Source organism: Juglans microcarpa x Juglans regia, chromosome 1S (assembly GCF_004785595.1).
Source record: "Juglans microcarpa x Juglans regia isolate MS1-56 chromosome 1S, Jm3101_v1.0, whole genome shotgun sequence".
Taxonomy (NCBI): Eukaryota; Viridiplantae; Streptophyta; class Magnoliopsida; order Fagales; family Juglandaceae; genus Juglans; species Juglans microcarpa x Juglans regia.
In genome coordinates this window covers 3,270,848-3,288,723 of record NC_054595.1, presented here as the reverse complement: position 1 = coordinate 3,288,723, position 17,876 = coordinate 3,270,848, and the positions used below count along the sequence as shown (strand labels likewise).

General features: G+C 36.0%; 1 protein-coding gene across 2 annotated transcripts; it reads right to left on the bottom strand.

Annotated features, from left to right (window-relative positions):
* Positions 1 to 3,569: 3,569 nt before the first annotated feature.
* LOC121246079 (RPM1-interacting protein 4-like) lies at positions 3,570 to 11,641 on the bottom strand. 2 transcript variants are annotated; one of them, XM_041144069.1, is made up of 5 exons: positions 11,122 to 11,641; positions 6,085 to 6,142; positions 5,313 to 5,831; positions 4,005 to 4,196; positions 3,570 to 3,893 (listed from the first exon to the last, which is right to left on the bottom strand). In XM_041144069.1, the coding sequence occupies exons 2-5, from the start codon at positions 6,085 to 6,087 to the stop codon at positions 3,864 to 3,866; spliced, it is 744 nt and encodes a 247-aa protein (XP_041000003.1). In that variant the 5' UTR covers positions 6,088 to 6,142; positions 11,122 to 11,641; the 3' UTR covers positions 3,570 to 3,863. The 2 variants fall into 2 exon arrangements, with proteins under 2 accessions (XP_041000003.1, XP_041000002.1); XM_041144068.1 differs by lacking the exon at positions 6,085 to 6,142 and having other exon boundaries at positions 11,122 to 11,630.
* Between the last annotated feature and the right edge of the window lie 6,235 nt (positions 11,642 to 17,876).

The window sequence follows — 17,876 nt, the reverse complement described above, 5'->3', positions numbered from 1 at the left end:
GCTGCATCTCTGAATATGTCCCCCTTAGTGATGGTGGATCCAAGATGGCAAGGTGCTCCCACAAGTTTCAGCTCATTAGAAAGTTCCTTCACGGCATCCAAGAACCATGGCAACTTCTCATTTCTGATGCCAAATTTAGAGATTTTATTCCCAGTAGCAACAATAGGAATGGACCTGGGTCCACGTCTAAGTTGATCCGAAGTAAAATATCAACCTTCTTGTCCGCTTTTCTTACTGCTGCTACAATATTCTTCAAATCAAATTCACTCTCACTTTTAACAAAGACACCCTTTTCGGCAGCTGAGACCAATTCCTCTTTTCCATTGCCAATATACACTTTACTAAGATTTCTACCAAGATTTACTAAGTTTATATTTTTCTCATGTATTGAAGCAGTAACTAGACCTCCTCTTCCCCTCAAAAGACCCTTGTCCACAAGGTTAATAGTGGTGGCACAAACATTAACTACCTTGCCTTAAAGCTGAGAGGATCCTCTGAGATAGTTGCAAACATGGATTCTTCTCCTTCAATTATAAGTGCAGGATCAGAGAAATATAGCCTTTCTTTTCCAGTGACAGTCATATATTTCCCATCTAGAAGCCAGTGCTCCACGAGGTAACGAAGGACCGCGGGTGTTCCTCTAATCTTGTATACATCCTCATGACATATTTGCTACTAGGCTTAAGATCTACTAGAAATGGAACCTCATCGTTGACTTTTTGAAAATCGTCACGAGTTAGTTCCAGACCAGCAGACCTTGCAATAGAAATCAAGTGTAATACAGCATGTGTAGAGCCACCTAGTGCCATGACAACAACCATCGCATTACGTAGGAGTTTTGGAGTGATAAGTTCTTGTGGTTTCAAGTCCATCTTTAGTAATTCCAAAGGACACATTCTTGCTAAACGGCACTCATGCAACTTCAATGGATATTCAGCAGGTGCCGAAGAGTTGTAAGGCAGACACATTCCCCTTGCTTCAATAGCAGACACCATGGTGTTGGTCATAAACATCCCACCACAAGCCCCTGCTCCCGGCCATAAGTTACAAACATCAATCTTCCTCTGCTCATCAGCTATGGATCCACTAACAAATTCTCCAAAACATTGAAAGGCAGAGACAATATCATCAGAATGGCCTTGAAAATGACTAGCATCCTCTTGTGCATGAGCTTGTAACTTTTCAAGAATGGTTTCAAGGAGAAAAAGGCAAGAAACTTCTTCAATAAAGACCCATCCCTCATTCCTTGGTCTTCCTCTATCAAAGGGTTTAAAAATCACTTTAAGTGGCGATACACCAACCAGATAGTGAGCAAAAAATCTGACACCACTCTCCATCATTTCCTTGTACCAGTCATTACCCTCTCGAGTGTGTCCTCCACCTCCCGCAAACACAGAGAAGCCACCATGAGCTTTTGCAACATTGTTGATAAGTTCCCTGCTAAGCACAAATTTTCCTACACCAGCACCACCAAACAGACCAATCTTACCACCCCTTTGGTATGGTGCTAGAAGATCAACAACCTTAATTCCCATAACAAGGATTTCTTGTTCAGGTGCCTGCTCAACAAATGTTGGAGCTTCTCTATGGATTGGCAAATAGTGATCGGTTTTTATTTCCCCTCCTCTCTCAAAGGGCTTAAACACCATTTTAAGTGGCACTATATCAAGCAAAAGATGAGCGGAATTCTTCTTACCGCTCAGGTTTGTCTCCTTCCCAAAATCGAACACCATGCTTTGATGAAAACTGTCTATATTCAGAGACAACCCCATCTGAGTTGAATGAATGCTTTGATAAAAACCACGCCAACTCTCAAATCCCTCACCCAGTGACTGCCTCCTTCCTAGATCAGGAGAATAAAATGAACGATCCACTCGACAGAACCTAATAGAAGGTAATTCACAAGGGATAATATCAAGAACTTGAAGTGCTTCCTGGGGAGCATCAGCTTGCCTATCAACGCCATTATTGCTTTCCTTTGAGTTGCTTTTCCTCTTTCTATAACTCTCTTGACCATCCTCCGTTGTAATTTCTTGTCCATTAATCTTGTCATATGAATTTACATCAGAATACTCACTGCAATTAGATACAAAGCTATCACTGCTGTACGATGAATTAGTTGGACTGATCATCGGATTTTTATGCTGACTCGCACCATCCCACTCTATAGATTCTTCCTCTTGCTTCTCATGACACAATTTACAAGAACCGCCACCAGCTAAGTTCTCATCGTCTTCGTCAACGAAATGACGATCATAAGAGTTCACGTTCATCTCCTCACCATCGATGTTGTACGTGTCGAAGGAAGACATCTCTCTTGCAATGCTTCTCTGAGTTTCATCAATTGCATCCATCGTTTTCTTTGCTTCAAGAACAACATACCCATCGTCAAATATCGACGTCCCTATCAACATAACATCATCTTCTAAAACAAGGCCTCTGTGTCTCACTTGGTGTTGCTCCAACGGGTAGATGTTTCTCCCATAAGCATATTCGATATTGAGCTTCACATAGTAAATAGTGAAGGAAGAATCGATTAAGATTTTTAGGTTCTTCCCGTCGGGAGACTTCACTGTAAGAACTGTTTGGCCAGGATCTCTATAGAAATCATCATATAGTGCACGGTGATAATTCTGAAAACATTCTTGAAGTTCTTCACTACTCAACTCCATAACAAGATCGGTGGCTCTAGATATCAATTGTTATGAACCCTCTTGAAATCTAGTGTAACTTACGGTAGTCTGTTGTAATGTAATGAAAGTTGGGCTTTGTTTGTAATGAGATGAAGCTGCTGTAGAAAAACATAGTGATTGCGGAAGAATAAAATTGCAGGAAAGGTGTTTGATAAGGAGTCTCATAGGCTCCTATTCATTGATAGTGGAAAGCTTCGAGGGTTTCCAACCTCCATACTCAAATCAATTCATACAAGATTCCAGAATACCTCTCCCTCCCTTCAGTCCCTTCTCATATACTCATGCAGAATAACAAACCATACAAATAAAAGACTGACACGTAGACATCTAGCAACTGACTATTACAAAGAGACAAAATACAATAATAAGCTGAAATTCTCTATGGATGCCAAACGCTGCGTATAACACCGATTATTGAAGCTCTGTGTTTAATCTCATTTCTCCAAACGGTGCGCTGCATCAGGTTCCTAACATTGTTCAGCGAAATTGACCAAAAACAACCACTCCTAGTTACTTTAACCGGTCGGGGAAATTTCATTAAACCTCGTTTAGATAATGGAATGAGATAAATAAGATAAGATGATTTTAGATAAGTTAAATAAAATATTATTAGAATATTATTTTTTAATATTATATTATTTTGATATTTGAAAAAAGTAGAATTGTTTATTATATTTTGTGTGAGAATTTGAAAAAATTATAATGATGAGATGAAATGATATAATTTTTGTATTCAATCGACCTTGAAGTAAACTCTTTATTTAGCAGATAAGTAAAAAAATAACAAATAAATCTGGACTGGTTATAAAGATAATAATGTTTGACTTTTTGAATTGTGGTAAGGTGATGAAGACAAATAGAATGAAATCAAGGACAAATAGAAAGTCACCGCAATAGATTGGAATAGAATAAAAGAATCTGCAGCTGGTCTTTTCCAGGCAAATAAACTTGCAAAACTGAATATAGACAGTACAACTTAGAGCAGCTAAAGGTAAAAAAGAACCACCAAAACAAGGCATGTTTTAACAACACAGTTGTACGTTTATTAATACAAAGTACCGCACACAGACCAAATGAACGAACTGCAAAGAACTGACTCAGCTCCGAGAGAGCATTCAAAGGTATTTACATGTCCCACAAACTTTGAGATTATCCAAAAATCCAAAGATATCATTTTCTGCCCCATGGAAAGCAGCAACTCTGAAAGATTGAGCAAGAGAATAGAAACCCAAATGATCAGTACCGTTAAAACCAAAAATACATGAATATGAGCCATTTATGAAAAACGAGAATCAATGACTGATAACAAACCTTAGCATTGTCATCAGCATCTTGCCTCCGCCGCGTGTTGTTGTATGGTGTTCCATTAGAACCTGGTACCCTTCCCACCCCAGTCTGCCTCTCTTCGCGCACTTTGTTAAAAATGTGAGTAAAACCATCAGCTGATGCAGGGTTGTTCTCATCCCACTCACCAAATTTTGGAACAGCAGCACCTTTTTCAGGCTGCCAGATAGGAATGAAAACAGTTGACAAGGTTTAACAGAAGACTTAATCAGAGTTATCCAAGAGTGAACTAACAAATGATTTCATGAAACTAAGTTTCCGGTCTCTGTCAAAATATAAATCACTACCTGATAGTTTGGGAAAAAATGGAAAAACATAATAGGCCGTTTCAATATTTAAATAGCAAAACTAACAGGATGCCTCAAATAAAAAACAACTAATCACAGTCCGATCTTTCTACCACGCCATGACCAAGCACAACACAAATCCATTCCCATGGAAGAGCTTCTGGAAGATAAAGGCACCTTTAAAGGCAGCCTTTTTTGTATGGACGGCTTCTTTGTGGAAGATCCTGACTCTAGACAACTTGAGGAAACGTCAAATTATAGTCATGGATTGGTGTTATATGTGCAAGAAGAGCGGAGAGTCCGTCGACCACCTATTACTTCATTGTGAAATTGCCATGACTTTGGGGAATGAAGTTTTTGCTCGGTTGAGACTAGCTTGGGTGATGCCGATAAGGGTAAGAAATCTTCTAGCTTCTTGGAGAGGCATTCGGGGCAACTCTCAAATTGCACCAATATGGAAGATGGTCCCAACATGTCTATGGTGGTGCATTTGGAGGAAGAGGAATGCAAGATGTTTTGAAGGTCAAGAACATTCAATGGATGAGCTTAGAAACTTATTTTTCCATACTTTACTACATTGGTCGATTGTAATTGATTTTCATGGCATGACCTTCCATGAATTTCTCATATCTCTAAACTAGCACGCTTAGGCGGTACTCTTGTATATGTCCCGTATACTTGGGCTATTGCCTACACTTTTGATCAATATATATTTGTTTACCTATCGAAAAAAATATTTTTAAGAAAATTTTTTTCCCTCTAGAATGAGAAGAAACAACACTAGATAGTTTAGAGGTAAATTGAGTTTACCCTCGCTTCTTTCTTGAGAAAATAACTTCCTGCAAAATTAAACTACTTCTAGAAATCTACTTGCCAATCCGTATCATTGCTTTCTTTCATTTTCAGCTAGCATAAAAATAATAAAATGTACATTTTCTAGTTCATTATATTTATGGCAGAAAAATGATGAAAGGAAGAAAATTTTTACCGTTTCATCGCCTCGAGTCTCTGGTTTTCGGTATCTTCCAGGAGTACCATGGCTACTATCATATGACTTTCCTTCTGAAGTGTATGAATTGACCCCACCATCTCTCACTGGGACCTTTGATTGGCCGTGGAGTGGTGAACGCTCAACACTGTACTCAGATCCAGTGCTGGGCCTTGCAGGTCTTCTATGGGTTTCACGGCCTCCATGAGCTCTGCTGCCTGAATTATCATGACGGGCTGGAGAGTCGGTGAACTGCCTGACATCACCTTCTTCCCTGCTCCGCCGTTCATGTGCTGATCTTCCAGCTCCCTCTCTTACTGGTTCCTCGGTTTCAGCTCTGGCAGCAGGACCATGAGCTGAAGATGAATTATCAGAAACTAAATCAGGATTCTCTTCAGGGTCATTTGGATTCATCATCTTGGTCCCACCTCGACCCTTGCGAGCTTTATCAAAATAGGCCGTGTAAGGAACATTCTCTTCACTTTCCCAATTGCCAAATTTCGGTACATGTGAACGTTGCTGCAACGTTAAAAACATGCTTCTAACATTATATTATGAAAACGTTGGCAACAACATTATAGAAAACAGCAGTATGCTGTTAGGCCATAAAAGCCAATTTATAGTGCTTGTAGAAAAAGCTTTCTTGTTGACCACCTAATAATAATTAACATTAAAAAAACAAATAAAAAAAACTTCATTTACAAAAATGACAACAGTCCCCTGACATGCAATAAACCTCGGATTATCTCGTTAAACATAGAGAAGGCACTACCATAAGCAGTACATTAACAGTGGATGCACATTATAGATTGAAATATCCATCATTAGAACTGCAAAAAAGATTGCAACATTATAAGAACAAGAAACCAAATTGCATGATGCCATATAGCTGTTGCCAAGTTTTAGACATGTCTTACATCCATAGGCATGTAAAATTGGTATCTAGACAACTTCAGCATATGATCACTGCAGTATGCCCCCCAAAAATATAGAGGAATAGAAGTTTCTATGATTTACTAGTTGGGAAAAGCTCCCAGCCGGTCAGGTGAGTTCACCATTTTTACACCAGCCACTAAGGATCTGCCACGTAAGAGACTTAACAAGTTATACTGTACACCCACATTCAGTAGATTACACTTTTCGATCTCTTCCCCCCTCTTTCTCTCTCTCTCCCTACCCCTACCCCCGTTGCCTGCAAGCCCACCCCCCCTCTCTAAAATCCGCTAGAAGCTCAACATTCACTTTCTTTCCGAGTTCATTTACCTGGAACTTGTAGCTAGGCTGTCTCCTCTTGTACAATCTCAAAAGCTAGATACATTGTAGGTACTTCACTCAGGCTTTTTGATAAAATCAAATCTCTCACGTCAACTAGCTTAGTGCATCGTGTTTAAAGCATTATTTATCAGTGAATGAAACCTGAGTTCATGTCCTCTGTTTCAAACTCAAGTTAACTAGTAAAGCCACATCTGTCTCACGTCAACTAGCTTAGTGCATCGTGTTTAAAGCATTAGTTATCAGTGAATGAACCCTGAGTTCATGTCCTCTGTTTCAAACTCAAGTTAACTAGTAAAGCCACATCTGCCCGCGTTAACCACACACCCCCCACCACCCCCAAAAAAAAAAAAAAAAAAAGAAAAAGAAATATAAACACCGTTCGAAACTGATGAGACTTCAACTTTTCTCTTAATTGTTTGTGGTTGTATATCTCACCATTAACCTAAGAACAAAGTTCCAAAACTCTACACTGAGATTTTCTAAAAATTAAGTAAAGATTTCCACCAACTCTATAAATAAGTATACTGAAATTTTCAAAGAGAATAAGAGCTTAAACTATATTCAAGAAACATGAACACCACCTACTTAGGTTGAAACCGAGTGCTTGCAAGCTACATAACGTTACTCTTAAAGAAGATTTACACTTTTAATCAGGACCTCTATGGCGCAATCTACACTTTTAAATAATTCTAGTTGGCATTTAATTCTCTCATCTAACAATAGAAAAACCATATACTCTGCATCCCAAAAAAAAAATACATGCAGTGATAGAAATGGTGGGGCAACACTTTTAAAACCATATACTCTGCATCCCGACATTACAGTTTTTTTTAATACATATCAAGTTCCATGTACAAGAACTGGTCTAAGAATTACAAGAGCATTAACCACATTTTGGTTGGTTGACAAGAAAGTACAAGAAACGACAAAACCATTTTTACACGAGCAGCACACTCTAGTATTACCAAAAACAAAAAGAAAATACCAAAAAACTAAACTTTAATCCCAAAAATTTCTCCAGAAACCAAAAGAGACATTAAGAATCACCAAATGGACCTCCAAGGGCACAGTGGATTCGAGGCCTTGAACTTCTAGCGAATTTTAGAGAGGGGGGGGGGGGGGGGGGAAGAGATTGAAAATGTAATCTACTGAACGTGGGTATAAAGTATAGTTTGATAAGTCTCTTACGTGGCAGATCCTTAGTGGCTGGTGTAAAAATGGTGAATTCACCCGATCGGCTGGTGGCTTTTCCCTCTACTAGTTTGCTGTTGGTATTTTTTCATTAGAACAAAGTGCTACTAGGTTAAGGAGGACAGAGTTTTAACTATATCAATGCAACTCTTTCAATTTCATTAATAACATACATCATTGATATTGTTGGAGAGTTCTTCTATTATATAATGGTGAGAGCCGAGACTTCGTTATCCTCTAACCAAGAGTGTCAGACTCCTACAAGGTCCAGGTCAGACTCAAAGGATTCCATTCCTTCTTCTTCCTCTTCTTCTATATTTCCTCAGATTTTGAACGCAACAGACTGCTCAGACCCACCTCAGGTAACACCCAAAACCATCACAGCCCTAGACAGCACTTTCTGATTTGTATTTTTCTTGCCCTATTTCAGTTCCAAACCCTTTAGTATTCTTGAATTAGCCTTCTCAAGTATAGAAAATCTAAAACCTACAGAGTACAGCCCTTATATATTGATAGTTGAAATACCTCACCTAATTAATTGTCATCCTATATTGCTCAGGCTATCTTCATAAATATTCTTTGAGATCTAACAATAAGAAAACACACTAATAATATGGTTGTCCTTCAGACCTCTTCCAATAGTTCCTTTTAGAAAACCAAAAAACATTCCCAAGTAACCAGTAGTCAACCAACAAAAAAAATGAATTAATAAATAACCGTTAAACTCATCAAGTTCACTGCTCAAGACTTTGCGAGACAGGGAACTAATCTGGTTTTCAACAGTTTTCTATAAACTTCTTGACCATCCAAAGAATGAGGTAAAGGATGGTGGCTCAATAAAGAGCGCCTTGATCTTTATCAGATGTAACATTTACATTTTGGACCAAAAAATAGTTAAAAATGCCTTACTCAACAATTTTCAATGCTTAAGTTGACCGTCTAAATAAGTATGCAATAATGACCGGATATGATGATTACCCATTGAGTCAAACCTGGGCAAAAAGATTTGCTAGGTGACATATATGAGAAGTCTTACCAACTTGATGACTGTTAAGTTTCTTGTATGAAGTAAATCAATTCAACTTTATCTGTAAGCATCTCTAAGACGAACAAATACCCCAATGCAACATAATATTTTCACAGCATTCCCTAGTACCAGGCTCAAATTCCTTGAAAATTAATGTTATGAATACTCTTATTCTGTTGCCTAAACACTTTCCTCAATAAGGGTGAAGGGAGACGTCCAGTCAAAAGGCGAGTGTTCATCTTTTGTTCATTCCTCTTATTCCTTTTGGTTGCTGGAATATAAGGGGTCTTAATGATCCCTGAAGCAAAGACAAGTTAATTTTGTTCATGATCACCACTTATCTCCTTTTTGATAGTTGAAACTAACATCAGGTTGTGAATAAGGAGATGGTCATTTTAGACAAGTAGTGAATAAGGAGATGGTGTTACAGGTTGTTAACATAGACTGGAACGCAATTTGGTTCCAAACCTTACTGAATGATAGAATATGGGTATGATGGAACCCTGGATATATTTGACCTAACCCTCGTTAGTCAACTGATAACATTTGGACTTACACAGCATTCACTAGTATCAAGCTCAAATTTGTTCAAAATTATTGTTAGGCATATGCTTTGTTGGCACAGAATTAAGACAGATCACTGCAATTGTGTTATTTCTCTGCACAACCAATATCTTATAGAGGCATCCTTGTCACCTTAACCCAAACAGTACCAAAGCGGAGATACCAGTAGATATGAATTAGCTAACGAATATCAAATTATACTATAGGACTAATCATACAATGAAAAAAGTCACTAAATAATCACGACTTCTCCACCACTGAGTTTTAGAGCAAATAAATGATGAGATATAACAAAGGTCTGCTCCCAGCCTGTATGCAACACAACATTACACAAAATGATGGAATATAATATTATTCTTGTTTACAAGTTTTAAGTTAAAAGAATTTTCTGATTTATCTTTAGTATTTGTGGACAACATCATTTATAACCCAAAAATGGCACTTTAAATCATGAAAGGAAACAGGGACCAATTAAAAACAAATATGGTGAACTTAGTGGGTATATAGCGTAGGGTGAAACTTTGTCCTCCCAATTCTCTAAAACAATGGGTGTAAAGCAATTGACTAAGCTTGTCAGGCTTTACCCTATCCGTTAAGAGATCCTAACCAAGATTTAAATATATTACACTTTATTTCCAGTAAAGTTCCGAATCCATCTCTTGACTGGTAAACTAAGAAATAAATCAGCATTAGTACCACGAAGTCCAGTCCTGATGAAAAGGGAGTGGCAGCGCTTTTCCTCATTAACATGGGACATGACGCTTCAGTTTAGGGGAGTACATGGAACAGTACTTCCCATGACCAACGGGTTAAGAAGTATGAAATATGTATAATATATGCATACACGCACCACAAGTCTTTAGAATGGTATCATTGTATAAAAACCTGACACAAAAAATGTCCGACACTGTAAATTCATTTGGACACCCAAAATATGATGTCAACCACATCCGACTCAGAATCGATAACGATTCAGCCTGAGTTTTAATTTCCAAGAATGAAACAGCAACAACCACAAATGTAATTAACAACTCATCCAAATAAATCAAACTAGACCGCTTGACAACATGGCTACTTTCTTAAAAAAAAAATACGCAGAGAAAGAAGCCTACATAAATCAACTAAGCAAGCGCATCAAGCAACAACTCAAAGACACCCAAACTGCCGGTTCTATTTGTCCCCTTTTTTATTTAATTCAGACATACTCATTATTCAAGCAAGAGTTCAAAACTCTTTCTTTTTGATAAAGGAGTGCAGAATTCAAACTTTAACTTTCCAACATCATATCTCGGCTGAAATAGTTTGTTGTGAGACAAAGCACCGGTGTTTGGTTATCTGTTTAGTCCATATTTTCCAAACAAACAGAAAAGATAAAAACCAAGCAAAACAAACCCAGATAGACTGAATCCCCAATTTTGGTAATGCTTCTTGATTCGCAAGTAAATTATACAAATCGCAGCATCTCTCATCAAAACATAACGAAATGATTCAAACCCAGAAAAAAATCTGCATATGCTGTATTGGGTTGTTAATTTGGCAAACGAGGAAACAGATAAAAACACTAAAAACTCCGTTCAACTAAGCCGACTTCAAAACATAATGCAAAAAACCCAGACAATCAATTTGTTTTCTTTCCCTCAGTTTTCTCGGCAACCAAGCACAAAAGCAATACATTCCCAACAGAAAGAGAAATTGCATGAAAGAGAAAGCGAGTAAGAGAGAGAGAGGAGGAAAAAATAGAGGTAAGCTTACAGCCATTGCCCTGTCCACGGAGCTTGAAAATGAAAAAAACAAGATTTTTCAAGAGATTCAACTGCTAGGATCAAACCCACCGCAGTTATTCAGACAACCAAGCTGACCCAGAGAGAAAAATGGAGAGAGAGAGAGAGAGACAGACACAGAGAGACAGAGAGTTTTAAAGAGGAGTTTAATCAACCATTGACCGGCGCCACCGGTCATATTTGACCATTCTCATCCTCTCTGTACAAACTACAAAGCTCTTTCAAATGTCTCTCTGCGTCAGACTCTCACCCCATTGCTGGCGTCAAAGAAATTTTAACTGCTTCCAGCCTGAGGACATCAAAGTTGACCGTCCAATTAAACGTCTCTCTGGCGTGTAAAGCGTCAAAATTGAAAAAAAAAAAATGTCAATGACCAGGTTTTCGCTAAATTTTCCACAAATTCTCCGTTTCCGTTTGAGGTAGTTGAGCTTTCAATTGGGAGGGCATAGAGAGAAGCGAATATGGAGACTAGGGAGGTCTGAGTTAACGCCGTTACTGTTAATGGCGGCTGAATTAGGCATCCATTGAAGGACCATTGTAAAGCTGTGTTTGTCTTCTTCCATTTAAATGGGTCCTCCTCTGTTTTGTTTGCTTCTTCTGCAACCATTGCTGGCATCTGCCACCCACCTTCCATTATTATAAATTTAAATTTCTTCTTCTTCTTTTTCTCACAATTTTTTCTTACACAATTAAATAAATTTAAGAGAAATGTCAATTACCATTAAATTTAAATCAATTTTCTTCAACTCTAACTTATATAAACATTAGGAAAATATTTACTGATTTTTCTTTGTAAATATTACCTTCTACTATGAAACCAAAGGTTTGTGGTGAACATTTGTTTTTTTTTTTTTTTTTACTCAAATTCAATTCCTCAGAATAGTAATCCATTCTACATTTTCTTTTATAAACAAAGTAAGTAACAAAAGTTATGTTTTAAAGTTTTTTTTTTTTTTTTATCATTTTGATGAAAGCAATTAAATAAAACTTTGTATTTCATTTCTCTTAAAATGACTTCTTATTTCTAACAAGATTATAAAGCAACGCTTTTGAATTCAGATATCTGAATATTTTTAAGGTTTTTTTGATAAAAACTATATGTACAGTCACTTTTACTTACTTTTTATGCACTCTACTAATGTGATTAGAATGTACTATTTGAAATGACATTAATTTTCCAATAAATATCTAATATTATAATTTTTCTTTTCAAATTAGACCGCCTAACTTCTAATAAAAATCAAAGAGGATTGTTTAATATATATATATATATATATATATATATATATAATCAAATCTTTTAAGGTTGTGTTCATCTTAAACTAATTATTAGTAGATTTTTTCTCGAAATTATTATATTTAAAAAAAAAAAAGAAAAAAGAAAAGAATGCAAGAAAGGAAAGGCTGAAAGGCGCTCAAAAGTTAAAAGCCGCACAACTATTAATTTTAATTTAATATTCAGTCTTCAATAATCTGAATTAGGCACTTGGAAGTTAGAACATTCCATCCATCGTATAGTGCGCACAGTGCCGCTATACAGCCGGCAACCTTTTTTTATTTTTTATTTTTATTCTCTATGTTCTAAGCATTACAATAACAATACAATATTATGTATACAAATATAATAAACTATAATCGGAGCAAGAATTTCAAATTAACGAAAATCAAATGATTATGTACTATATTTTTTATAAAAAAAAAATTCATTAGATATCATTGTACACCATCATAAATATATGATCATAATTTTTTGAAAAATGGATTTGTATTGTTTTAAGGTATGCAAATCATTCACACTTTCTTTTAAAAAAATAGATAAATTTAATATTGACCTGAAATAATCTATTTTTTAATAGTTGGTCCTACAATTTTTCAAAACTACCGCGTGGAGTTTAAGTCTCATTTGGATAGTGAGATGAGATAAAATGATTTTAGATGAAAGTTGAATAAAATATTATTAAAATATTATTTTTTAATATTTTTATTATTTTGAGATTTAAAAAGGTTAAATTATTTATTATATTTTGTGTGAGAATTTGAAAAAATTGTAATGATAAGATGAAATGAGATGAAACTGTTTATGTATCCAAACGGAGCCTAAGACTGTATCTAACATCAACTCTGTTAAGCAGTATAAAAAATGTGATGATATTTGATTTTGGGTTTTTTTTTTTTTTGAAGATTTCCTGCACTTAACATATTTTAGGAATATCAAAATTTAATAATATTGGATGATATCATCGAGGTTGTTAATGGTTGAAATTGATGCCGCAATTTTAGAACCTAAACACAATTCAACTCATCATTATAATTTTTTTAAATTTTAACATAAAATATAATAAATAATTATATTTTTTTAAATTCTAAAATATTAATAATATTTAAAAATAATATTTTAATAATAATTTATTATCTCAATTTAACTTATTTCAAGATCGCAATCTTGTGTTTAACTTGTATATTGATAGATGCTAAATTTGTTTTTTCTTTTCACAACGACCTATAACAATTGGGACAATAAATAATGATTCTGAATTTCCAAGGTTGCAACACTAGGGCTATAATAGAGTTATAAATGCTTAAAGCTCGTCAAGTATATTTTATTTTATTTATTTTTAAGTCCATCAAACCTACGTGCCATGCACCACTTGTTATTTTATACAAAAACCAAGGTGTGATTATAGTAGTAATTTATAATTTAAAGATGACGTAAGATATCTAGAAAAAATCTTTCGCTAATCTTCGGATGTTTAGGCTTTTCAATCAGAAGTTTTTCGCAAGTATATCTTGAATACGTTAAAATTGTATTTAGATGTTGAGTTAAGTTAAGTTGAATTGAATTCTCTATAAATAGTAGTGAGTTGAGATGATTGAGTGAGTTTTGTCAGAGCCACTTAAGATAAGTTTAAGTATATTTGGATGTTAAGATGAGTTTATATATATTTATATAAAATTTTAAATATATGGGACTTACCTGACATGATATGTCACAGCTGGCGCAACCAGTAAAAAAAAAAAAAAAAAATTAAAGCCATGTAGCTGCGTTCCATTCTTTCACATTTCTAGCTTTAATGGAAATGCAAAAATCCCGAAATGGAAAGAAGAAACTGAGATATGGAAAATGAAACATAGAAAGGGTGATCTGATATTTGTCAGTGTGAGGCCTAAAGATGAGTTGAAAATTGAATTACATTCAATAAAAGCACTTGTGTTTGGATGTCGGAGGCACTCTAAAGATGAACTCATCAACTCATCTAAGATGAGTTCATCATCCAAATTTTCCCAATACAGTAGCCTTACGAGTGTGAATACAGAACTTGCCATAAAACTACTGTGCTACATCGAAGAGTTTATAAGAGAGAGTTTCTATTGAACTAACATCATTAAACAAACAATGTTGCTAATTTCATGCATATTCATTAGACAATGAGGATGCAAGTTGTTCTAGTTCCAACAACCGAGCCAATTAAATACTGTGGGCTAAAACTTGAAGTGCTCTATAAGCATGAGAATGGAATTAAAGTACATACTACTTGGGCATCCAAAATGGGTATACAATAATATTAGTTTTAGTAATTTTAAATCTCAAATTGTTTTGCAAGTTGCAAGTTGTTTCCAAGTTGTTCAAGTTTCGAGAACGAGCCAATAAATAAGACCAATTTAGAATTCTAGAGCTTCACAAGCATGTGAGTTCATTTAAACTGTACAAATTTAGCATCTAAAATAAAAATGAGAAGATGATTAAGAAAATGATTTGATGCTTCACTTTTGGATTAGGATTATCTATTTTATTTTATCAAAACATTTTTTACAGTTAGAAGAGATGCAGTCTTATTGGAATTATGTGAACTTTAGTGTTGAAAAATCGGTGGTTATAACCCAACATAGTACCTAGACGTGGGTGAATAGGTATAATTCAATTTTACTGTACTATTTTAAAATGTTTTCAAACAAGCATTCAATCAATAAAACAATTCATATAAAAGTAATCAACACAGAAATTTGGTTACGAAGTGGAAACTCATTTGAAAATTGTCTTCAAAATCTAAAATCATTTTGGGTGTAAGTCACCACCTAAAATCCACTATAGAAATTTAGTTTGTTATAACTAATTTAGAAACACTCACAAGACCTTTGTAGTTGTAGTAGCTAAATCTGGATTGCAACATTACGAGTGACTCACTCGATCTCTGCACGCATGCAGCTCCGGAACTCCAGCCTTTCTATAGCTTTACCACGAGAACCTCTCGATCTTTACTTCAACGGCAACTCCAAAATCCCTTCCAGCCAACGAACAAGTCCACACCATTGGACTCAAAAATGTTTGATTTGAAGTGAAATAAGATGGAGATATATTTTTCAAGAGAAAATGAGTTTTGGATATGGAATTATATTTCTCTCAAGTGTTCTTAAAAGGCATTTTGTTTATGCTCTGTATCTCCACACGTTTGAATTGAGCTCAAGTTTGTTTTTATAGCCATAATGGAACATGGCACTGAAACCCTAGTCAAAGTTATATTTTTGAACATCCACTCGAGCGGAGTATTAAGCACACGTTATAACCAAGACTTGCTCGAGTCATAAGTCGAACGGGTGTTGAGCGAACTCTCTGTCTAGGTTACTGCTTGAGCGCCATGTCGAGCGAGTGTTGAGCAAACTCTCTGTCTGGGTTACCACTCGAGCTCTATGTTGAGTGTGTGTGGAGCAAACTCTCTGTATAAATGTCAACTCGAGCGCCATGTCAAGCAAGTGTCGATCAAACTCTAAGTATGAGTTTCGCTCGAGCCATATTGAGTTGACTTCAATCCATTTTTACTTTATCAAACTTAACATTGTTACAACACAATTTAACACATGTCTAGCAATCTTCCCTTTTGAAATTTCTGTAACAAAACCTCTAACCTATACATGAACCTAATCCTCACACACCTCACACAAGATTCCCAGGTACAAATACAGTCTTTGAATAAGTGGAATATTTCTGCAATTACTTAACAAACAGGTAAACGCACCAAAAACATAGAGATACAGAAAAATACTCACACTTGTTTAATCAATAGCATAGACATGACAAGTGCAACTTTCATCAAGGAAATGATCATTAAGAAATAATCAGACATTGAGTTTAATTAAGGAATACAACATCATAAAAATTGTGTTTCACAAAAAAATTTCAAAATTTTCCCTTTGTTTACACGCTACTCCCTCTAAATGTATCCTATCATTCTTCCCCTATACATATTCCATTCCCCATTTTTGTCACGAAATGACAAATGCCTCTCACAGTCAATTCTCACTATCCTCTTCAGTTGAGGCAGCTAAAACCTCATGTGTGTCATTGAAACTTCGTGTTACCAGCTGTTGGAGGCTATCTATGCGAGCATCCAAACTATCAAATCAAGTATCAATGTGATCAAGATGAGCATTCATGTGGATTAAGCGATCAAGCACCATTTGTATAATCAGCTTAGTAGAATCTGGTGTGAAAATGGATGGTGTTGAGCTAGATGGAGCAGAACTGGATGACGAAGAATTGGATGACTGAGTAGTGGGTGCAGGAGGATGTTCAACGTCCAAAGGATGAGGATGAATATGTGCACGACTCAACTGGATGGTCTTACGACTAATAGGAGCCTTAATAGTAATTCTGGGCTCATAAGGTGAAATATTGACAAACTGGGACAAAGCAATATGCATGATAAGACATGCGAAAGGTAATCTAGTTCGTGTCTTGCTAGACTGAAACACCTCAAGATTAACTTAGCAAATGTGATTTTTTAAATCAATAGGAACGTCATTGATCAGAGCATAGAGCATACTAGCTCTGTCTAGGCCTATATCACTCTAATGGGTTGTAGGGTAGAGATTAGTGAGCACTACTCGATTGAGAAATAGATAATCAGGTGGAAACTCAACTGTACGAAGTGGTATCTTACCATCCCAATTAATTTCATACCCATACAATAAAGTAGCAATGGCGGTCTTATTGGGAACAGAAGTGGAAGTATAGGGATAAGGGGGTTGGTTACATGAGGAACAGTAGCAAGTCAGCTTACATGCCTAGAGTTACTCGAAATTAGATATTATATAGACTAACTTCAAATGAGTTGTCTTCTGAGATGGCATGAATGTTGGAATAAAACTCTCAAACCAACTCCACAGAAGGGGAGGGGTGACCAGTGGTTAATGACACGCACTGATGAGACTCAAAGATGCAAGGTACTATGGTCTCATGAAACTCACTAAGAAATCTCACACTCAACAATTGGAGTGCGATGAGAGAAGTTTTTAGCATAAAGTTCCCTAGCCCAAGCATCATAGAATTGTGCTTGGGCAGGAGCGGGAGCATTTTTCCAGGGACGCACATGCCAAGAGATGGTAGCACTCTGTAGATAGTTTACACAATAATAATCATTAGACCCTATGTGCAAGAGTGACGTAAATGACCCAATGAATGCATGCAATGCTTATCAGACCCAAAATGTCTAACATGCCTAAAATGAGATGACTCATTTTGGATGCCTTAGATACATGATTTACATGTATGGACTAGTGAGAAAATTGTGTATGATCAATTCAAGACCAATGCGTGACAGTTAAATGAGGAAAAACATGTAAATGCAACAAAGTGCACCATTTAGGCATTTCATCGAATACTTGGTGTGCATTCTATGCCAAGGTGGGTGTTAAAACTCCATGCATGTTCCATGACCCTTCTAATTACAA